Source organism: Onthophagus taurus, chromosome 5 (assembly GCF_036711975.1).
Source record: "Onthophagus taurus isolate NC chromosome 5, IU_Otau_3.0, whole genome shotgun sequence".
NCBI lineage: Eukaryota > Metazoa > Arthropoda > Insecta > Coleoptera > Scarabaeidae > Onthophagus > Onthophagus taurus.
In genome coordinates, this window is record NC_091970.1 from 5,789,889 (window position 1) to 5,814,518 (window position 24,630).

The 24,630-nt window shown below is 34.4% G+C and overlaps 3 protein-coding genes across 8 annotated transcripts in view; 1 reads left to right on the plus strand and 2 right to left on the minus strand.

Annotated features, from left to right (window-relative positions):
* LOC111426364 (autism susceptibility gene 2 protein-like) overlaps window positions 1-22,162 on the minus strand; it is a 37,025-nt gene extending 14,863 nt beyond the window's left edge. For all 6 annotated transcript variants that reach the window (XR_011640248.1, XR_002707820.2, XM_071195647.1 and 3 more), the window contains exons 1-5: window positions 21,729-22,162; window positions 13,238-13,357; window positions 10,049-10,165; window positions 9,927-9,962; window positions 9,674-9,700 (exon numbers count right to left, since the gene is read on the minus strand). Coding sequence is in view for 4 of the 6 variants with exons in the window: in XM_071195647.1 (XP_071051748.1) it covers window positions 9,674-9,700; window positions 9,927-9,962; window positions 10,049-10,165; window positions 13,238-13,357; window positions 21,729-21,959 (531 nt within the window). In the remaining 2 variants the exon portion in view is untranslated. The remainder of the gene's footprint in view (window positions 1-9,673; window positions 9,701-9,926; window positions 9,963-10,048; window positions 10,166-13,237; window positions 13,358-21,728) is intronic.
* LOC139429699 (coiled-coil domain-containing protein 42-like) lies at window positions 16,549-17,837 on the minus strand. Its single transcript, XM_071195651.1, has one exon. It carries the CDS (start codon window positions 17,769-17,771, stop codon window positions 16,626-16,628), a length of 1,146 nt encoding a protein of 381 aa, XP_071051752.1. The 5' UTR covers window positions 17,772-17,837; the 3' UTR covers window positions 16,549-16,625.
* A 418-nt stretch (window positions 22,163-22,580) lies between the features above and the next one.
* LOC111426474 (Vitamin-K epoxide reductase) lies at window positions 22,581-23,475 on the plus strand. Its single transcript, XM_023061003.2, has 2 exons — window positions 22,581-23,006; window positions 23,058-23,475. The coding sequence occupies exons 1-2, from the start codon at window positions 22,846-22,848 to the stop codon at window positions 23,377-23,379; spliced, it is 483 nt and encodes a 160-aa protein (XP_022916771.1). The 5' UTR covers window positions 22,581-22,845; the 3' UTR covers window positions 23,380-23,475.
* The last annotated feature ends 1,155 nt before the right edge of the window (window positions 23,476-24,630 follow it).

The following is a 24,630-nucleotide window of genomic DNA, read 5'->3' on the forward strand; positions in this document are numbered from 1 at the left end:
TGACGACATTAATTAAAACGGGTTTTAATGTAAATTAACAATATGTGCTGGACGTATAAACCGAAATTGCTGGTAATTATTTTGTTAATAAATTGACGTAAACATTTAACTAAAATTAACGTAGTTATAAACATAAAAGTGTTTAAAAATAAACAATTATAATCTAAAAAAAAATTGCGAAATTCCTCTGATGATGAGGGTATTTATCCGAAACCGGTGAGATTAATTTATCTCAAGATAGCCAAGATTAGCTCTAAGATTAGCGTCGATCTAAGAGGGTGATTTAGGAAAGTCCTTTTAATCTCATTTTATGCGTTATGGCTTAACCCAACTGATCTGCAGTTTGAGTCAGTGGCGTTATAAATTAATAATCATAATCGAGCGGGGATGATTTAATGGCCACCTTAATCTCTAGAGTTACAGTTATGTAGTCGAAATGTAACACTCTCTGTTTTTGACCTTATCTAACTTCGCAAAAACGCCTAACTTTGTTGTTCCATCGCCAAATTTGGATTGCGTATACTCCTCAACTCAGCCATAACTTGAATTGAGATAATGAGTTACTTTATTTAATATATGCAAAATTTGTCTTTCCAAAAAAGTGGCATATTTCGGACATATTAAAAGCCATTCGAAACCACTAGATTTCTAAGTAGATTCTTGGTTGTTGTATTACCGCCTATTACAATCAACTAGATAGCTGTATGTGTTAATATTATAGATCCATATGGTATCATTCAGAGCCACATCCGTTTCCTTTGGCATGTTTAGCACCAGCACTTTTATAGACCATTACGTTAGCAAAAACAGTATGTCTATAAGCTGCAACTATGATCACAACGTTTGTTACCTCCTATTCGATGGAAAACTCAAACGTCACCAAGCATTTGTTCATGAGCCTATAAAAAGCCTCAATTTCATCCAGATCTTGTCTCATCCGGCTTTCCCTCCTTAAAACATATAACAGCAGCTTTAGCATTCAACCTCGAAAATCGCAGTTTTAAGTTGCAGATTTGATATAATAGATCCACTCGACTAACTCGCACTATGTTCCATTATAATATTAAGTATCAAACACTGTAATTTCAAACTCCATTTGCCATAACCATTAATATTCCTATCATCTCCCCATAATCCATTTAATTATATCGTTCCACGCAAGACATCGCCTAATAGCCGTTTTAATAACTTTCTTCCGCATAAAACATGAAACACATACTATACAGAAATACACATAACTTAATATTTGATTCATCACACTCCGATGTAAAGTAGTAAGATGAGCACGTTCAAAATATACATATCATTTTGTAAGACGAATTATTGAAAATCAATGAGAAATATTAATTGGACCACGTTATGCATCACTTGACTAAGCGACAAATGAACAATTTTGACATATTTGTAATCTTCATTAAAAATCCTTTAAAATGAGTACAAACACGACATATTTATCTTGAATATTAATGAAGTTATGGTCAACTTCCGGTTAAAAATGTCAACCTCAATTTTGACATATTTGTAATCGTCGTGAAAAATCCTTTAAAATGAGTCCAAACATGATGCGTTTAATTCCAATATTACTCGAGATATAACCAACATCTGATTTGAAATGTCAATGTCATTTTGACATAACCATAATTATTATAAAATGTCTTAATATTTGTCACCAAAAACAAAAATATAATAAAAAAAAATCAAAAATTAAGGTTGGTATTAACATTTATAAATTAAATTGCTATCTTCATTGTTGCTAACTTCGGGTTTAATGTTTTTCATTCTAATTTTTTTGTTTTTTGAGATAAGTGCGTCATCTTTGGACTCATTTTAAAGGGTTTTTAATGAAGATGACGAATATGTCAAAATTTACGTTGACGTTTCAAACCGGAAGTGATTGTATCTCCATTAATATCAAAGTTAAATATGTCGAGTTTGGACTCATTTCAAAGGGTTTTTTATGAAGTTGACAAATTTGTCAAAATTAAAAGTTGAAAGTTCGAACTTTTTGGTTTTTTGAGATAAATGCGTCATGTTTGGACTCATTTTAAAGGTGATTTTACGAAGATTATGAATATAATAATAAAATTAAAGTTAACATTGACAACTGGAAGTTTTTTCATCTATTTTTTCTATTGCAGAATTTTTTGGTGTATCTAAGTCGGTTTTTAGACGTATGATGCAAATCGGACTTGAAATCGTATAAAGCGCTTAGGGACGCGGTCCAATTATGAGTAATTGCGAATTGGGATACTTGAGGTACCCAATAATATCATTTAGAGAAAGCTTAAATTAACTCATTTATAGTTTCAACAACTTATAACTACAAGGTCGTAAATCAATTAATTATGAACAGTTATAATGAATTTGAAGCTTTGTTGTTGGTAAATCAATTTAACTGTTAAATTGTAATGATTGAAATAATTGATGGTTCATTTCTTAATGTTGAATTGAACGATTAATCATTCAATAAAAGTTGGATTTATTTCAACATCCGGCCATCAATACAAATCTCGTATACAAAACAAACAACTATCGACGATTCCCCCCTATCGATGTCAATCACTTGTCACGCTCCAACACTCCAACCCCTAGCCACCCAAACATACACCAATCAGTGTTAATTCCGACATCATTACCCCACTCGTCACGTCGAGCGTAGTCGGTGTTAAAGATGGGGGGTTCAGGGGTAAAATTGGATAGAACGATTCCCCTCACCGGTCTTGCGGTAGCGCGCACCCGTTTCGAGGTTATTAAATTAAATCGGCGAGTTTGAGCGCCCTCTCGCGGATAAGAGTAAGGGGGGTGAAAACGGGAAATGGGGGGACAGAGGTAGACGTCTGCATCTTGTAGGGGACGGGTGGGGATCGGATTATCGATTGCAACGGCCGACTTTTTAATTGCGCCGACTCAATAGCTCGCGCTCTTCCGCTTCCGGGTACAAATCGACCCCGGGCGTTTTTGCCAACGGCGCACGGGGTTTTTGGATGGGGCGGCGGCGGCGCGCGGCCACTTGTCGCCCCGTAAATCATCGCCCGGACGCGTCCCCCGGGATGCGGCGTTAAGCCGGGGCAATTAAGTGCTTCGCCGCTGCGGTTTCAATTAGAACGCGAGCGGGTGCCGCCACTGGCTTGTCGGGCAACAAGAGAGACGCCCGCTTGAACAAGTGATTTATATCTACGAAGTAGTATTCTCGTGGGGTACATTTTCATTCTACACAAAAAAAATTTAATTTTGCGCAGATAATTAACCTTGAAACATTAATTGTTATCATCACGTGCTTTGAAATAGTATAGAATGTTGTTTTGATACAAAAGTTGTTTACGAAATTTAAGGATTGAGAGCATTTACAGAGTAAGTTTTCAATCTTGTTATGATGCCTAATATATATATAAAATATACTACGCCGTAAATATTTCCGAAATCCATAAATATTTATAGCGGTTTTCGTGATGGATTAAAGAAAAGTATGTGGTAAAATTTAAATGGACCAATAATATTGTTTATTCCGCTTAATTGGGACACCGATTAATCCGGATACCCGCTTAATTGGGACAATATATATTTATATATATATACATATAGAGAGAGAGAGAGAGGATGACGACGAAGACGATGAATTAATAAACGCTCGCAGGTAATTATCCCTCCTGCTTGGTAAAGTCTGTAATACCTCATTTCGTCGGTAGTTTTGTCGCATTAAATCCTGCCGCCGTGTAATTTGCGATCGTTAAGGAGAATTGTCTGATCCGGCGGCGAAATAAAAATAAAAAGGAAAGAAACGTCGCAACAGCTTTACCTGCGACGACTCGGGCGATGCAAGCGGGGTGTCAACTGTCTCCTGGTGGCCCTCCTTTTCACCGGGAATCCTTTCCTGACCCGCATCGTCCTGGCCACCGGCCGAATCCTGCACTTGCACTATGATCGCGATTGTGAACGATTTTTTTTCACATCCTATTTCTAATTCCTCACATCTCGATCACCATCACAATTTTTTTTTAAATAATTCCACAATTATATATATAACTTTAATATTGCACTTATTTTAATCCCACAAAATGAAACCAAAAATATATAAAACTTTTATAATTATAAAATAATCGTATAAATAATGACGCGAACTTTCTAAGTCGAATTCGGTCTTGCAACACAATCCTGCTGCGGGCGGACCTCATACTGAGTTTTAGTTGGAAGACTGAGGAACAGTTCGTTGGATTGAGAGGTGGGCATGCGCCGTGTAGACTTGGATGTAATCGCTCGGCAGTGGGTAATGCGTGCGCCAACTCGTTCCCTTTTTTTACTCTCTTTTCTTTGTTGAACAAAACGTCTGAAATCTCCAGGAATCAGAGAAAACCTCTGTTCATGCGCTATCGCAATTTAATAAAGAAACGTCTGTAGTCGTCCGAAGAATTTCTATTTTGTTGAGATTTATTTGTGGAAAAAAAATTTTTGTTTCGTTATCAGTAAAGTGTTAAATCTTTGTCAAGCCGTATCATTATATAATAACAAAATATAAAGTATACGCAATGGTTCACACACAAATCACTTTATCGCCGTACAAAAACGGCAATAAAAAACGGAAAATACACGAGTAGCACGCGACTACTACCAGTTACGGACACGCGAACGTTTTTACTTCCAAGGAAAAGTCGCTCGTCGTCGTCGTCTTATTCCACAAATTTTAACTCTCCACTACTACTGTGTACGCGACACGAATACTCATTTCAAACTAATTTATCTCGAGATTCCAACACGAATCCTATGTCTAACTATGCGAATTTCCTCATTTTCAAGGTCAGTCCAAAATAAGTTTACCAAACACTCAATTAAGTAAAGTCCGTAGCTTGCTCTTTTGACCGTCTGGGGTGTTTTGGGGGTGATCAGCGAAAACCCTCCGTTTCCATTAGGGTTTACGAGCGCGGCCCGTTTACCCCAACGGGATTGTCCTCGGGATCCCGCAATTAACGGTTTTGTTTACGACCCGTAGTAGTAAAACGGCGTTTAAATTTATGCAACACGTACCCAGGATCGAGGTGAAAGTTAAGATTATGAGATATCGGGAACTTTTCTTTCAGCGTCTTTTAAGTCTTATTGCGACAGTCACTAAAAGAAAAATTAAAAAAATTGAAAAAAAAATTCACCAATTTATCTTTGTCTTGGTGACAGCGAGAAATTTTCTCCTTTATAGAGACTTCTTGAATAATATTGGTTATATAACAATCACTACTGACACAGTTTACTGTAAATGGCCGATGTATGCTAAGACATCGACTTTCTATTCTACTTTTAAGAATCTGCTTATTCGTTGTCTGGAACTATTAAATCCAAGTATGTACACATCAACACAGAATCCGACCAGTTTCTTAACATTCTTTCATTTAATTTAGTTTGTGGTTAAATATAATTATTTTTTTATTAATCAATCATTTCAATATGAATATATTTGTTGCGTAACAGGTATTTGTTGATTAAGAAGAAGAGAAGAGAATTTCTTGCTTCAGAAAAAAGGATCTTGAAGAAATCGTTATTATTTCAAATTCCTCAATTTTTGCCTCCAACACTTTCTGCCCATAACAGATTCTGGATACAAGCATATTCCTCCATCTCAGCCTCTCATCTTGCTTTCGGCCATCCCCTAGATCTCTCTCCTTATATACTCCTGTTAACCAGTTGCTTCAGTATCCTTCTTCATCCTACCAACACACCCTATCAATTGCAATCCCTGGGTCATGACGTACTCTAGCACCTTATAGTAGCTGTATAGCACCTAGTTATATCTTGCCCTCCATATATGATTGTTATATATTAGGCCTACAATCCTCAGGATCTTCCTCTAAAAGACATCTATGCTATTTGACAATTTCTGAGTCCCACAGCTATACATCATTACGGAGCTCTAAAGTTGTTTTATAAATCCGGAACTTTATGTTCGTATATACATCCTTAGATTTCATTACATAGACTATTATTGCATAGTAAGCTTTGTTGCCAGCAGCATTTTTTGTGTATTTTCTCCGCCTAGATACCATCCCTCTGGACCACCTCTGACATTGCCACAAATATTGTAGTAAGCATATTGTAGTCACTGATAACTCTGGATGTGTATGATTTAACGTACACATCCAGAGCTATATGCCAGTTATATCCAGAGTATAACTCATGCAAATTACAGGTTTACCCACACTGACCATAAAAGATATAACAAAATTTTCAAAACTTCCGTTATGTATTTGTGAGGAATCTTATTATCTGTAAAGGGGTACCAAGTCTGTAATCAATGCAAACTGGAATTTAGAGAAATACTGTTTGAAGCTAAGAGTGGATTGAATCCTGACTTTTAATAAAGTGTTTCAACAATCTTAAGGCGATTTTTTGATCACATCCTCCACCTAATCAGATCACAAATCCAAATGAACCAGGTGAAGTAGGTATAATTATAACGAAATGCTTTAAAATCAGGTTTGCTATAGATATTAATCCAAAATATGGATTAGTATAATTTGCTTCGTTCAATTGGCCTAAAAATCAATATCAATCCCAATGACCCAGGATATATACAGGATTTTCTCCCCCTTATCAGTCTTGAATTTACCGATTTCAATCCACATGTAACATCATCAGGAGAATCATTTTATACAGGGTCTGTCAAATGTCTGGAATATAGCCAATAACTTCGTCATTTGTGGTTTCTTTATTAATCGTGGCGATAGTAATTTGCTTATATGTACTGTTGTTTGTTTTGTTACTATGGAAACTAACATTATTATTTTAAATGGGATGCATATGTTTTTTTGCATACTTTGATAGAGGATAAATCCCTCTATGCGATGAACATATCAAATCATATGGTTGTATAAGAAAAAATTCGAGAAAAAATGCGTTTTCTGAAACTATTTAACAAGTTACAATCAAAGTAGATGCCGAAATAACGCCGTTGACAGCTTTAAATGTCAAAAAAATGACAGTTTCAAGAATTATGAAAAATTAATGATGTATGGGACACACACATTTAATGTAGTTTCGTCATACTATAGATTGTGTAATTTGTGTATCTAGATAAATATTATTGAACAATGTACAAACATCACTTTGAGTGCGTTTTCTATCACCATCATTAATATTTGGATTCTTTGTCGTTAGCTTAATTGCACTATATCTGTTTAAACTGTCAATTTTTTGACATTTACAGCTGTCAACGGCGTTATTCCAGCGGCTACTTTGATTGCAATTTGCTGATTTAATATTTTCAGAGAACGCATTTTTTCTCGATTTTTTTTTCAACAATGTTGGTTGCCATAGCAACGAAACAAAAAAATCAATGTAAACAAGCAAATATCGCAAAAAAATGCGCCACACTTAGAGTCGGTTTATCAATGTCGAGTTAAATCTGTTAGATACGCAACTCATGGATAAACTTACCTAACAGATAACCTCAGTGAAGCGTTTATCTAGCAACTTTCTACCCGATTCTTTTATAATGGAATTCCTACATGAATTAGACAGCGATGAAGATGAGGATATTGTCCAACTCTTAAATTATAAACGACGACCATATATTTTAAAAATGAAAGACAAAACCACTTTTTTGTTAGATTTCGGTTAAAAAAGGAGACAGTTTTGTGAATCTTGATTAAAATTGAGACGACATTTATATATTAGGTTATATTATTATTTTTTTTAATTATTAGATTATTTATTTTCTATAACATTTTTATATTAGTTTGCCAAATCTATTGCAAGTTCTTTTCTGCTGTACTGAAATTCGATGATCTTTTTACTTTCTCTTGCTTATCCATCACCACAATTTTATTACTCCTATAAGCTTAATTTATTTTTGATGTTATATTTTGATTTTGTTGTCATTTTCTTTCATCAAGCAACCAAACTTGCTCGCACGTTTTTTTATTAATTTCCAACAATATCTAATAGGTAAACCCTCAACCAGTACTTCAATCTGGTGGGTATCCAAATGTCATATTTACCTATAAGATGACCCTAAACTATGAGTGGATAAACGATTCGTCGACGTTATCTATCGGCTACAATTTTAATTGACAGATAAATCGTCTTAACTAGATATTGATAAATTGGCCCTTAATAAGGAATTTTTTATTTGAAACATTTTCCTTTAAAACCACAATTATTATAGAAGTTATTGGTTATATTCCAGAGATTTGACACACCCTGTATAAATATTAATTCGAAATAAAAACATGATAAAAATGTTTCTAGTATCTATTTGATAACATTTTTATTATATATAAAAAGGTAAAAAAAAAAATAATGACAGTGCATTTCACGTATAGTATTTTAAAGATTGTGAAAGTACAAAAATGGTTAAAGAAAAGGTTTGGCTTAACGGCAAACGATAAACACGGTCATAATATGGGCGTACAGGCGTTTATGGCGATGTATAGCAGTCAATTCGGGGTCGTAAGTGCCTTTGGTTGGGTCGTGTTTATTAAATATGCTTTTACTGCCGGTCGCATAAACCGGCGGATAGTAAATTATTAACGAGCCGAGCGTCGAGCGCGACTTAACGCGCTTTTTTAACGACGAGCGGACACAATACAGAGAGAATGATGGCGCCGACGACGTTGGTCGCGCGAAAGAATTCCGCGGAAATTCGACGAACGACGATTCAAAATTGAACGGATCGTAAACTTGGCGCGTAATAACCCGTTGTAAAAGAACCGATAAACGTCGCCATACAGACCAAAGTAAGCAACGGATTCCGAGTAAGGCGTTTATTGTTTTTGCCCGATTCGCAATTGCCGGTAAACACGGCCTCGGGAAGTTACTACCATTCAGACGAGGGAAAACATGGCAGTAAAGCAAATGCAAAATTAATAACACTTTGCGTTCAATTGGCCATACCACGTCGTGCGTTAAGTGGATTCAGTCGTAAATATGGCTTCGGAAATAACGACCAAGAATTTTCTGAAATGGCTGTTTTCAAACCCGACAAGGTTGACAATAATTGGCACTATAAAAGAGGGAAATGCTAAATTAGTATAGCAAATACAATGATAATTGATCCGTATTCTTCATCACGAGCCATTATCTTTTTACAACCGTCCCCATCGAAACTTCTTTTATACCTTCTCGGATAGTAATAGGGGTAAACAACTCGAAAACGTCAATCGATATCCCCTCGTAACTGTATACCCCTAATCCGATGCGGAGAGCATTATCGTCAACCTTTGCAGAACGCTAAAAAGACTCCGCGGAAATTACCCAACCCCTTTTCGACCGTCACCTCCCGCTTTATTCGTCGTGTCGAAGGCAATAAATGCGCCAATAAAAAACAGCTTTGTCAAGCTCGCGACTAGAGATTTACGCGCCTTTCCGTTTTACAACACCACCAACGTCGTTGCCGTCGTTGCCATCGTTGCCGTTCGAGCTTTTCGACCTCCCAAAGAAACCCAACCCGACTCCCTCGCGCGCGGGGTGGCTTGAGATCCCGTAAGCTGGTCTTTGCGAAACACGTAGAAAAATTTATGGGACCTTACTCTCGGCTTTGTCGGAGGTCCCCCTTTTTCTTCCGACCGTCACCCCTCGGGACGTGACTCGATAACGTCGTGCTGTCGATTCTAAGTTCGACCGCGCGGGTGAAAAATTGATTCCGATTATTTGTTTTGTACAAGGTACAAAATCGACAAGAAAAAAAACTCACCTTATCGTCATCCCCCTCGCTATCACACTGAAACAAACACAAAATAATCAACGTTAAAACGACGACAAAAAGTAACGGAGAGAGGCGCAATAAGTTAAAAGTTTTTGGTCGCAATAAAAAAAAGAAAGGACAACGCGAGAAGGGCAACCCAGAATAATCTAGCGAAACGACCAAAGTTAGGACACTGATTACAATTTCATATCGTGGGGCGAGAAAGTTTTAAAATGCGGATAGACGGAGGGGAAGTACTTACGATATATCCTTTGCCAGAACTGCAGCGACTGCTCGCCTGAAAATTAAAACGGGGCACATAAATTTCGGTCGGAGACAGCGTTACAAAGCCGTTTTACAAAGCGATTCTTGTCGGTTACTTACATCACTAAGTCTATCCCTGGAGCTGTCAGCGTCTCTGGGAGCCACTGAGGAACTTGTAAGTCTTTCAGACGCTCTACCACTATCATCGCTTGTGGCAGGATCTTGTAACGTTAGACCCTAAAAAAAAAGTAAAAATAAATAATTCCAATAGCCTAATAACAATCTTTTTACAAAAGCTTGAATAATGTATTCATTGGGTAATAAATAAAGGCACAATGCTGGTAATGTCCAGATTTAGTTGTCAAGTGGCAACAGCGCCGACCATCTAATTTAATTTTAATGTTGAAAGTTGGTTTAATTTCGCGCGCCGGCCAATAACAAGCGCAAATTGAATTACAGCGGGCGAACCCGAAGCCCATTACGGGCCGGCACGAACAAGTCGGCGCATAAATATTTATACCCCCATTTCGATGGCGACGAGCTTTTTGCAGAGTATTCGTTCGTGGTTGATATCTCGGGCTGGCGATTTGAAGCGAGAGCCGTTTCGATTACGCGAACGAACAGGGCGCAATTACAAAAATTATACGCATTACCAGCAAATGGTTAAATTGGCACAAATGACGGGGCAATTAAGGTGTATTATTTAAATTGTAATGTATACAGGAGATGTTGGAGCGCCCCCATGCGTGTACTAGGGCAATTTGCGCTGACGTGGCGCCGTTCATCTGTTTTGAAAATGGCCGACATGCTTCGGTGCCCCAGCTCTTCCTATATCTACCTGCATATACCATACATGTATACACTGCAAATGTGCATGTTATGCTGTACCTGCATATACTCTATAAGGAAGCGCAAAAACGACAAAAATAGTTTTCAGGAAATTTCAATTTACAAGCGAGCGACGCGACGTTGAAACTTATACCAACACAGCTTCCTCACTGAAAGCTTTTTATAACTTTATTATTTTACCTTTTATATTAAATTCTATAGGTACAAAACTGTTATTTCCTACTTATATTTGGATTTACGTATATTTACAGACTCAAGCTATTGAAAATTGTTTGGTGGCTATCTATTTTTATAACAGAACGCTGATTACTGCCATCACAAGCACAGAATCCGCATGGTCAGTCGTTTTACGATTATACAGGTGTTTCTGTAAATCAAAATGATGTTTCGTGTAAAAATTTTTGAAGAAAATTATCTAGAGTTTGATTTTATACTAATTATTAGTACTAATTTTCTGTTATCTTACTACGTTGTACAAAAACTTCATAATTTATTGTTGTATGTAGACTTTTGTCCGCCACTGTATTTCTGACATGTCACACATATCAAAATGTCATATTTTATATTTCTAACTAAACAAGTGACACTTCAAACATATTTTGGATTAGATTGGTGACAGAATCAAGAGTCCGAGAAGAAACTGCAAAGAGAAAAGAGAGTCTGGACAAAGAAGAAGAAGTCTGAGATGAGATTGGCAGTAGAAAAAACATACTGATCAGAGACTGTAAAGAAAAGAAGAGACTGGATAGATGAGTGAAAGACTACAAAGAAAGAAAACAACAAAGAAAGAGACTGGACAGAGAGGAAGAAGTCTGGTAATAGGAAAAAAAAAACTTGACAAATACTAAAAAAAGATGAAAGTGATTAGAAAAGACAAAAATTAACTGGGCAGAAAGATGGGGGGACTAGAAAAAGACGGATAAGTCAAGAAACGAATTGACCAGAAACTATAAAGAGAAAAGAAAAGACTGCTAATACAAGAAACAGCCTGAACAGAAATTGAAAAGTTAACAAAGTAACTGGACAAAGAAAGAATATCTGTTAATAGAAGAAAGACATTAAAACTAATTACATAATATATTAATTTTATAAATCCAAGGATAAATTTGCTGTCTTCCCTACAATTATTTGAAATGAATATTCAAATATTAATAACTACAATTATAATTTTATGTAATTAAAAGGTAACACTCGTCATTACATAAACCTGATAATTGCCGTAAATTGCCCGGCGACGACCATTTACGAGATTTGGACTGTATCAGTATTAATAAATTTAAATTGGAATGTTACTTTATACGAATGCCAATCGAGATTTACATTTGCAATTAGTCCTAACCCTACATTATTGCATTTAATTGCTGCGGTTTTATATACGCGCCGCGCCGGTCGTAGTGGTCATTAACAAGGCGATTTTTTAATAAAATAATTCAAAACAAAATAACAAGTTAGGAATATTTAATTGAATAATAAGCAAAAATTTTTTAAATGCCTGACATTCCAAAAGTACCTAATTGTAAATTCTGATTTATATACAATTGCGTGTTCAACTTGAACACAATGCGTTTGATGCATATAGTAATTTGAATAGTTTAACTTTTTATTTCTGCGTCGTAACCGTTTCATTGTGTGGAAATGAGATAGTTCTTGTTCTAAGTTCCGTTTAACTTTACACGTATTTAGACATCTCGCGAAGAACGTAAACACAACGATTTAATTAATTACGGCTCGATTTGCATCTATGTATAAAATGGAAATATCCATTAAAGGCGCCTTTATTACCTGCCCGGACGGATATCGTCGTTCGAATCCATCCAGCGAGTCGTAAAGGTTGAATGTCCGTGCATTTCCTTATGCGTTGCCCCCCCAAGGGGACGGTTTATTTCGATTTTTATGGTCGCGGCCCGTTCGGTGACGAGTTTATTAACCGCAATTTAACATTTAGGTATCCTAACCACGAAATTCTCCGAGTTAATCTTATGTTAGTTTAACAAACAACAAATAAATAAGTTGTATTATTCGATCCATCTCCACATTCATTTTGAAAACACAAAGAAGAGGTAAACGTAATCTCCTTCTTATCCGACATTCTCGGAACTAATTTCAAGACAAAAGTCGTGCTCTTTCAGAAAAAAGAAAAAAATCGCGTCCCTCAGCCGGAGAGAATAAAAATAATTTCCCGAGCAATTTCCCGGTCCGGAACAACACGGATTTCGTGGGGGTTGGGCGAAGGGGTTGGGAGTAAAATACCGCTCGCATCGCCATCTAACGGCTTGAGGCCGGCCATGAATACAGATGAAGTGGGTAATGGGAACTGCACATTCCGCCCGACCCACACCCCCCATAGGGCGGCTTTCTTTCTTCCTTCCCCCATTTTTTTGCCTCTTTTTTGGCAGTAACGATGGAGAGAAAGGGGGGAGGAAACAATGGAAAATAATGTTAGAAGGGGTTGTAGCTTACGTGTGCGTGGTGCGCGGAGATGTGGTGCGTTATGATGTGTGGCCTTATGGGGTCGAGTTTCGGCCTCTCGACGTCTACCAGTCTTTTCACGTTCTCCTTGGTTTGAATCTTTAGCGCCAACTGTAATAAAAACAAACGACCCGTTATTAAATGGGGGTGTAAATGTCAGGAGTCGTTCAAGAAGGGGAATTAATGCGATAAGAAGATCTAAGGGTTGTAATAAATTTCAAGGTTTTATTACAATTTTTACTATTCGAATCTTTACCATCACAATTTTTATTCTGAGTTGCAATTCGAAACTCTTAATGACTCTTAACTATTAATCTCAGTTATTAAGCAAACCCTTAATAACTTTTAATTACTTTCTGCAATAATTTGTATGAATTTTTTTTTATTTCCACATTGGCAGCGACACCTGATGATGGGAAAAACGAAATCGGTAACTAAATATATATATATATATATTTATATATCATCGCAACAAAGTTAAACCTCACGAATTGTCACTGAAGATAGCTTTAACTAGAAACTAGCCAAAAAAATTATTATATAAAAGTTTCTGATTGACGATTTCTTACGATTTATATCACATTTCTCATATGAAATATCTATATATAAAATATCTAAAAAAATTAAACAATCTCTAACGATTTCTATCAGGCATTTGATGATTACTATGTTAAAGATGTTATTTTTATAAATTCCTAAGTATTTTATGAAATAATCCTTATTATTTTGTCAATTTTGAACGATTTATATCATTTATTTAAATCATAGTTCTGTAAGATTTGTAAGTAATATTTCTGATAATTTTGTCGATTGCTATCTGATGTCTGATAATTATGACCAAATTAAAGACAGTATTACACAATCGTTATTATTCTTTATGAATTCCTAAATATTTTACACGTCTTAATTTTGCAGATTTCTCAGTTTTTTATGATTCAAATAATCTCAAAGAGACACTATCAGATATCTGATGATTTTTAAATAGATCGAAGACAATGTAATTCAGCTTTTACAAATAATAGCAATATTTCTTATAGTTTTCACACTTTAACGATTTCTATCACATATCTGATAAGTTAAGCATCCAAACGATTTGTATCAGATATTTAGTGACTTTGAATAAATTAAAAATGACGTTTCACAGCTTTTATTGATTTTCGTCAAATTCTAAGTACTTTAAACAATATTTTCTACAATGTCTTACATCAAATTTCTGATAATTTGAGTATCCTCAACTGATTTCTATCAGATAACTAAAGATTTAGAATAAATTATCAATGATATTACTCAGTTTTGGTAAATTTTGCGTGAATATTTATGATTTATATCAGATTTCTGATATCTTGGAAATCAAAACATTTCAAAATTGATATTAATGTCATAAAAAAGCTGATAATTTACAACTTCTTTGACATATTCGTTGAGGACGACGACAAAGTCTCAGCTGAGACTTTAAAGAGAGAGAGACGGTCGTCGACCTCGCGGCACGCACGCCGGGACACAACCTCAGTTTTTTTTTCCGCACTTGCCACCTATATGGCTAGGGCTTCTCCTCGTCATCGGGAGCCGTTCAGACTTACCGTGAGAATGACGTTCGGAGGTCGTCGAATACGAATTTCTGGGCCTTCGTAAACGGAAGGGGTCATTTGCATGTAAATTTTTTGCTTCTCCGAACGAATTTACGTTACGCCGTTACGTCCAGGAAATTGACTTGTTAATTTATTTCGTATTCAAATTACCTAATTCTTTATTTAAGACTAAATTCGATGAGATTGTTAGAATCTGTGTAGGAGTATCTATTTGATCGTTTTGGGTTTATGGAGAACATGTGATGTTAATGCAACAAGGGGGCAATGTAAACAAGACGACACTCGACGTACACAATTCGCTTATCTGGTGCTCAAATATTGATACTCGATGCTGTCCTGTTAATCAATTTTAGATTAGGTTAGTGAGGGTAATCCAAACAAAGCCGTAATCAAGATGGTTCGCGATCAATTTGCCGAATTCGCGTACCGTTTTGTTTGCACGCATTATCCGTGCAAATCCGAGATAACCAGATTTCGTCGTTAAACCGTGATAAATCGTTAGAAGATGCTCCCGTTCGTCATCCGGTTGAGAGCCGAGGATCCGGAGTTCATTAAAACTCCAACCGAACGACGACGCCGATTCCTCGTTAACTAAACTAATATTAATACCTGCCGGCGAAGCAAAATTGCCTCTAACCGAGTGCAAACTTCGCAAAGTCGCAACATTATTTTCCATCCGACATTCTAAATCACTTCTTCCAACAAAGGAACGGGCCGTCCGACCGCCCCTCCTTCCACCGCGTTACTCCAACCAAAACTCAATCAAAACTTTACTCCCAAAGTTTCCCAAGTGAGTAGTCGTTTTCTATACAGGGTGTTTCTCAATTACGAATAAATACTTTACATTGGAATGTGTCGAGCCGTTTGCCTTGAGGCGTTGTCTCGCCAAGGCCGATGAACTCTTTTACCAGCTGATCAATTCTTCTACTCCCAAAGTTATCCAAGTAAGTAGTCGTTTTCTATACAGGATGTTTCTGAATTATATGCCTGTTAATTTTGCCGATTTTTGAGAATTTATATCAGATTTTTGAATCAGTAACGATTTCTATCAAATATTTAACAACGATTTTTAATAGTTCAATGACGATGTTGCACAGTTTTTATCCATTTATGTTAATTTCTAAGTTTTGACAATAAAATTTCTATTAATTTTGACGATTTATATTTGATAATTCCGACTAGATTAAAGACAGTATTGCACTTACACAGTTGTTATCATTCCTTGCGAATTTCTAAATATTTTAAGCAATGTGCCTTAGAATTTTGCCAATTTTTCACAATTTATATTAGATTTCTGCTAATTGAAACAATCAGTATCGATTGCTATCAGATACCTGATGAGTTCTAATTGATTAAAGACGATGTTGTACAGATTTTATTAATTTCTAAGTTTTATAAGTAATATTTCTGATAATATTGACGATTTCTATCTGATAATTATGATTAGATCAAAGACAGTATTACACAGTAGTTATCATTTCTTGTGAATTTCGAAGTATTTTAAACAAACTGCTTTGAATTTAGCCGATTTCGCACAATTTATATCAGATTTCTGATAATTTAAACAATCAGTAACGATTTCTATCATATATCTGACGATTTTTAATTGATCAAAGACGATGTTGTATAATTTTTATCAATTTCTGCCGATGATCTCTTTTACGAGCTGATCAATTCACTTTATGTGATAATAAATGTTTTAATCAACATAATTGTTTATTATAACGAATAATAATGGATTATAAAAAAATAAAATAAAAATAAATTAAATAAAAATAAATTAAAAAAAATTAAATCTCATCGTCCTTCTTCCTAATTTTCGTTAAAATGCTCATAATAAAATCTAATTCCTCCATAGTTTTTTTAATAAAAATCAATTGCGGATTAATCTCGCCCTCTTCAAACTCAATATCAACTTCTTTTCGATTAGCAAGCGTCGTATAAATATCCCAACACGCAGCTTTCGTCCTCACCAAATCTTCCCTTGTATGTATCGAATAATCATCGATTAACCCAACAATCGACTCCCATTTCAACGATTTAAATTTAGCTTTTTCGTATCTTTCCAATAACTGCCCCGAATAGTTTCGCAACCCGATTAGTTTTAACGTAGCGTCCTCTTCTTGTCTCCTCATACAAATAACGGCCTCTTCTAACTGTTTGATGTGGTCTTCGTGTTTTTGTTTGATTAAAGCTTTCGCTTCTAATAAAGCTTCATAACGCGTTATTAATTCAGCGGCTAATCGAAATTCCCCTTTACTCGCGTTTGACGTTTCGTTAAGATAATCTTCGTACATCGAGTATTCTTTTAATTTTTTTTCCATCATATCTTTCGCTTTGTTGGCGAAATCGTATTTTTGTTTTAATTCCTTTAATTCGATCGCGCGAATTTCGTCGAGTTCGCGTAAACTTTCAAGCTTTCGAATGGATCGATCGCGTTTTTCTTCGTTTTCCCTAATAAAGACGTTGAACTTTCTGAAAGCCGTTCGCAACTCATTTTCTTTTTCGTGCAAACTCTCCCATTGCTCGTCCATTATCTCTCTACGAGTCACGGCTAATTCGCGACACGTTGCCAACCATACTTCCATTGCCGTTAATTCCCTTTCATTTCTAACGCGCGCCAAACAATTCGTAACGTTTATTTCTTCTTTGTATTTAGGAAAATCCACCATGCTCCTTTTGTTTTGCACGGATTCGAAGTACATTGGAACCGCTTTTTCGGGGGGAATACTAGGGAACGTTAACTCCAAAGAGTGGTGACCCAAACCTTTCAAAATCTGCTTAATCATCAATTGGCTCGGTCGAAGAATGTCTTTTTTATTTTCGAGGGAATAAGATGGACTTAAATCGGATTTTGATTTCATAATTTCCGATTGTTTCGCTGAAACATCTGCTTCGCCGGTTTGAGATGGTACGGCAGTTGCGGATTCAGCCATTTTTCGAATTTGAAGACGGTGAAAAGATGAAATGTCAAGTAGAATGACACGTTAGTGAATAAAAACATTTCGGTTTTAATCATTTTTTTTTACGATAACTAAAACAAACAGATTTAGAAAGAGATTATAAAAAATCATTAAGAAAATTGATTAAAGAAACAGATAACTCGGTGTAATAAGTAACCAATGATATTTTTCTTAGACAAACATCATCGAAATAGTAATTATTTGGAACGAGGTGCTTACAACGAATTTGATTAAATCGTAAAGGATGTGCGGTTGCCTTTTTAAACTCACTTCAAGTGCTCTAACATGTTAACTGATAAGTTTTAAGTGAGAGTGGCTCGTTTGGAGTGTAATTTTTTTTCGTTGCTTATATCGCGATGATAGCAGTTTTCAATTAACTTAATTAAATGTAAGCATGTGGTGGTAGCAGTTTATTGCACCGAAACGCCGTACAAAAACATCTAATCTCTCTCTCGTTTTCACTTGAAGATAAAAAAACGAACCGTTACGTAATGAGAAAAAAGTAATAGGTGCAGCATGTGTTGAAATAATTTTATATGAACAGATTCCATTACTGTAATTACTTGTTGAAGATTAAAGCTGTTAAAATTTTAAAAAATTATTATTTTATTAAAATATTCTAAATATTTGTATTTCTAATTAATTAAGCTGTAGCGTTGAGTTATTATATGGTTCTCTAAAGAATAACCAACTCTCAATCTCAAACAGACATCTTCAGATAATAATGAAGACATACCAGACATTACAACGAATGTAATACGCTTTGACGCAGATGATAAACGAAAGAGCACCAGGTCAAGATGTTAAAACTAGAAGGAGTTGCCACAATCTACCTCGTATAGCCTACAACAAAGCTATGGGCAATTTCTACAGCCATGGATATTGCAAGAATAGATTCCAGATCGCTCCAAAATTGTTTGCCCTTTTACTGGAGGAAGCTTTCAAAAGACTAGATTAATCACCTTCGCTTTGTAAATAAAATCGTACTCCTCATAGTGCATCCCGAGGAACGACGAGAAATGTCAAATAAACTTAAAGTAGCCTGCTAACAGGGGTAGCTAGCAAAAATGATTTTTCAGTTTACCTGCTGTGTATATCAGTTTATATAGAACCCATCTTCTGAATCTTTCTCATGGCTTTCAAACGTATCAAGAAGCCATCTCGTCCCACATTTAATCAATCCACGACTTGTTGTTGTGTTTGAGCAACATCCTCATCTAAAAATGCTTACAGTCAAGCCAATATAATTTACTAAGAGTAAGCTTCGACATGCATTCGATGCAATTCTTCACCAGTTTTCTTCAAAGGGCAACAAAAAATTAATACTCGTAATCGCACCTTCTAAACTCTGCTGTTGTATGATTCTTGTACCATTGTAACACTACAAACAGTTAAAGATGTATTTCTGAATGTTTAAGATGTAACAGGAATAGTGGAATCTTGGCATAAGCTAAATAGTTATCCTTATACTTTGTACGTCTTGATTAGCTTCAAATCATGCCATTTTATTGTCAAACTTCCACGACTAGGACCTTTTCCCAACAAATAGAATGTAGTTTTACGGCAATCTCTTTTTTCAAAAACCGTAAATGTACTTGATAATAATTCTGACTCACTCTTCGACTGTAGATAAATGTTTAACGATTGTAAATGTTTTTTAAGAGGCAACACGTAATCTACAATCATGAAATTAGTTGGCATAGAGAGAGCGTTAAGTCTTTAATTGGAGATCTTTTAATTGGAACCTGTGTCACTATGCATTAATTAGTGCTTTTGAATTTGAAACCAACTTTTATTCCGACGTATTTGATGATGCAAAGAATCGTTTAATCAAATTGATATTTATATTAAATTGTTCATAATTATCGCCACAGATAGTCTCTCCTTGAATATCGTTGTTTTAAAGACGCATCACGAAGCGATTAATGATATTACTTTTTGTAAACGTATCAATATTCGTCTAGTACTCGACCCATGTTTCAATATCATCTATACGATTGTTTCGGGTTTATTGCGCTTTTGTAATCGTTATCGATTCCTTTATCAATTTGATTAAAATAGTCGATCGGTGTCCTTCTTGTGTTTATATTACCAAATAAAAAAAATTATAGTAAATCGATATGTACCTAACAACATCAACAATAATTCACAAATATGCAGGAATTCATTGCTAAATATAAAACCGGGGGAATATGCAGAGCATTTTACATGTTGACGACAAATAATGATAACTAGAAGCATGTTTTAGTTACATAGCTAAGTAATTATGGGACAATATAGAAAATGTTACGCTTGACGATGACGTAGGTATGTTAAGCATGTTGAAATAGCAACTACAAATATTATTTAAGAAAATACACTTTAGCCACATCTCTCTAGCTTTGCTGTTAAATTCTAAAGACCGTTAAATAGTTGCTTTGGTAGTTGCCTGGTGCTTTCCCATTTTTTAAAGCAGTTATTCCATTAAATTCCAAACATAACCTCAACATTTTTCTGTAATAGCTTATTTACTCACTTAATCGTTTTTTCACTTTTAAAATATCTAAAAAGTTATCTTGATACATAATTTAACATCCTATAAGAGGCTTAGAAGAATTTTAAGTTAAGTTTTAATGAATTTTTAAACAACTTTGAATCTGTCAACCACTAAATGTCAACAAACAAAAAAACCAAAACGAAGTTAGTTACTAACTAAAATCAAATGATCGTTTTAATTCATTTTTGCCATAAAATTTAATTAATCTTTAACTTTAATTGTAAATGGACCATATTGACCTAAAAAATGATTAAACTATTTCATTCAAAATGATAAAATTATTAATAGTAATATTGTTTGTTACTAACTTCATCAACGAATTTAAGTGGGGATTAAAACCGATAGATGGTTCTTTAATTATTTTTTAAACTGTAATTAAAATAATAACTTTATGGATGATTCCTCACTTTATTGAAAGTTTAATAAAAATCGTAAATTAAATAATATTACGGTTCGAATATTAAAGTTTATATCGGAACAACCTCAAATTTTTTCTTTAATAACTTATTTACTTACTTAATCTTTTTTTTCACTTTTAAAATATCAAAAAGTCATCGTAATACATAATTTAACATCCCAGAAGAGAATTAGAACAAATTTGAGTTAAATTTTGATAAAAATTCTTGAATTTTTAAGCAATTTGGAATCTGTCAACCACTAAATGTCAACAAACAAAAAAACCAAAATGAAGTTAGTTACTAATCCGAATCAAATAATCGTTTTAATTCATTTTTACCATAAAATTTATTTAATTTATACCTTTAATTGTAAATGGATCAAATTGACTTAAAAAATGATAAAACTAAATCATTCAAAAATTAATAAAGTTATTAATAATAAAATGCTTTGTTTCTAACTTCATCAACGAATTTAAGTGGGGATTAAAATCGATAGATGGCGGTAAATATTTGTTTATATTAATTCTTTAATTATTTTTTTAAACGTTAATAATCTTCAAGGATTATTTATAAACATCAAACTATCATTAATAACGTGCGTTTATAAAAATAATGAGGGTAATATTTCAATCCTGAAAAGAGAGGTCGTTAATTAAAATAATAGGCACAAAAAGTGAATTAAAACATCAAAGGTTACACCAAAAACAAAAAAAAAACTGTCCACCTGTTGTTTACATTTCCAGACAGGATTTTAAAACAATAATAAAAAAGTGTTTACATTGCGTACCGAAAACGATGCACTAAAAAGAAAAAACGTAAACTTTACGCCTCTTCGTATAAACACGATGGAATGTCGCTGAACAATTTACAATTTACTAATACATTTAGAGAATCTAAAAAATTAATTTATTTATCATCACGTGCCATAAACAAAACAGAATTAGAATTAAAACAAGTTTATTTATAAACTGTCAAAGAAAAAAAAAAGATAGTCACCTCCAAGTCCTCATAAGATTTAAATCCAAGTATGGCAAAGCCATCTATGATGTCCTCTTCGACGAGGGGTTCCTTTGATTTTTTACGTCTGTTTGGGGGCCGCTGGGGTTTCTCCCTAACGGGAGAGTCATCCTCACCACTATCCCCTTCTTTGGCCATTTCGCGCTGGGCCTGAGCCATACGCAAAGCCCTTTTTCTTCGCCGGTGCCTCTGCTTAGTTTCTGCGTCCATGGTCGATCCACATGGGGCCCACTTCACCTGTATACGAACATTATGGGGCACTTCGCCTGCCCCCTTTCACATATCTACGAGACGCGTCCGATAAAACACGAGACCGGGTGCCCCAAAACGCACACGAAAAACCACCAAACACAACGCCAGAGGCACACAAGTCGATAACCAGCAAAATGTCGCGTACCCACCACGCCTCTGGCGGCGAACTAAACAACTACATACCATCAATACCAAACTAACGAACTCAAACACTCTACAGCCGTTTCTTTGTTCGAAATCTCGGAAAATTTCTTTTAAATTCACATAAAAACACAATCAAACGCTTATTTACAGTGCAAATCATTAAATAACAACAAACTTTTATATTAAACACCCAAAATTTTCAATTAAAAAATCGTAAAATTTACCATAATACAATAAACGAAAAGAAATTTTAAAAATTAATCATCAAAAATGAAATTTACGTTAAATTCCAATTAATTTTAATTAAACTTAATTGTTTAAAGCCAATTTTAATCGTATTATTTTAAACGACCACTACGTGAAACTCAAAGAACAAAAATCACCAGATCTAATTGACACAGAAACCTTTAGCTGTCAACGTGATTCTAACCTAAAAGATGGCGCCGTTGACAATGTTTACTAACACGGGCGCATGCCTGCGATCTAAGGATCGATTATTTCGCTTTGTCACGCCGTAATTCGATTAATATCAATTAATTAGCATCCATCCGCTATTATCTGATCGGTTTGACGTTTGCGGTCAAGTGTTTCAACGCTCGTAATATCTATACATTTCCAAGTGATAACCGCACGAACATATGTTCCTCTATCTGTCTTGGAAGCTTATTGTCGAAGATACATTGATTATACAACATTGAATATGAGTAAATTAAATGGAATTAATTTCGCTTTAACTCTATCTTCATTTATTGGTTTGGGGTTATCTATTTATTCGTACTTTATCGAACAACAAGATGAAAGTTATAAAGCGTATTGTGATATATCCGATGTTATAAGTTGTAGTAAAACTTTTAAATCAAAGTAAGTATTAGCTCAATTTATAATACAAAATTATGATGTTTTTATTTGTAGATATGGAACCGGATTTGGAATAATCGAAGATATTTTTGGAGAAAACTTTTTTTTAAACAAACCAAATAGCCTCTTGGGGATCGTAACATATTCTGTGCTAATAGTTCTTTCACAATTAAATAATAAACCTTCAACAACATTCCATTTCATTTGTAGCATTTTATCCGTTATTTTGAGTGCATTCTTAGCTTACATGATGGTTTTTAAGGTTAAAACAATTTGTGTTATATGTTTATCTACATATGTTGTTAATATAAGTAATTTTTTGTTGTCTAGAACCAAATTAAAGATTCTAAGTAAGGAGAAAGTTAAAAGAATTTAACCAAAGATTTTTAATGACTTTTTTATACTTTTGTATGTTGTGATATAAAATGTTAAATTTATTAATTATATAAAATAAAATTGTTTTACTGTGTTATATTGTATAAAATGTTCTTTCTATCATCAATTAGCTTTGAGTTATGAGCAAATTTGGTGTCAAAACGTCAAATTTGAATCTTTAACGCCTGATAACTTGGTAACAATGAAAGGTAAAGTTGAATTGTTTATAAAAAATATTTTTTGGTTTAATTTGGTTCATTGTTCATACATAAAATTTTTCTATTATCAATCAGCTTTCAGTTATGAGCAAATTTGGTGTCAAAACGTTAAATTTGAAACATTAACGCCTGATAACTTGGTAACAATGAAGGTTAAAGTTAAATTGTTTACAGAAGCTTCTTTTTGGGTTCATTTGGTTTATTTTTTGTATAAAAGGTTTTTTTCTATCATCAATCAGATTTGAGTTATGAGCAAATTTGATGTCGAAAACGTCAAATTTGGAAATTTAACTTTAACGCCTGATAACTTGCTAATAATGAAAGATAAAGTTGAATAGTTTATGGAAGATGCTTTTTGGGATAATTTGGTACATTTTTTGTACAAAAAGTTTTTCTCCATCATCAATCAGCTTTGAGTTAATGAGTGTCAAATCATGTATTTGATGTCAAAAACATCAAATACATGATTTTCAAATATTTTATGTCTTAGATTGTGTCAGATCTTAAAGTTGCGTTAATAGATGTTTGTCGTGTTAATTTGCAATGATTTTTTGTGTAAAATATTATTCTCCATCTATTTTGGTTCTCTTGATTTATTAAAAATTTTTATTCCAAAGACGTCAAATTTGGACACTTTAACTTTAACGCCTTATAAGTTAGTAAGAATGAAATATAAAGTTGAATAGTTAATTTGGTACATTTTTTGTACAAAAAGTTTTTTTCCATCATCAATCAGCTTTGAGTTATGAGCAAATTTGATGTCAAAAACGTCAAATTCAGGATTTTCAAGTATTCTGTGTCTTAAGTTGCTTTGAGATTTTTAGGATATCTCTGAACAGATGATAAAGCACTTCTTTGCGCCTAAGCTGGTAATAGATTATTCAATTATTGAAAACAAATTTGTAAGAAAACGGCCAATACTCGGTCGCTAGAGCCTCGTTCGTTTTCTATTCTTGTGGTGCACTCCAAAGCGATTTCTCAATTCTCTTTTGCGCAAACTTTCTTCTGACAGCCACAATCAAGGTTGTTCATGA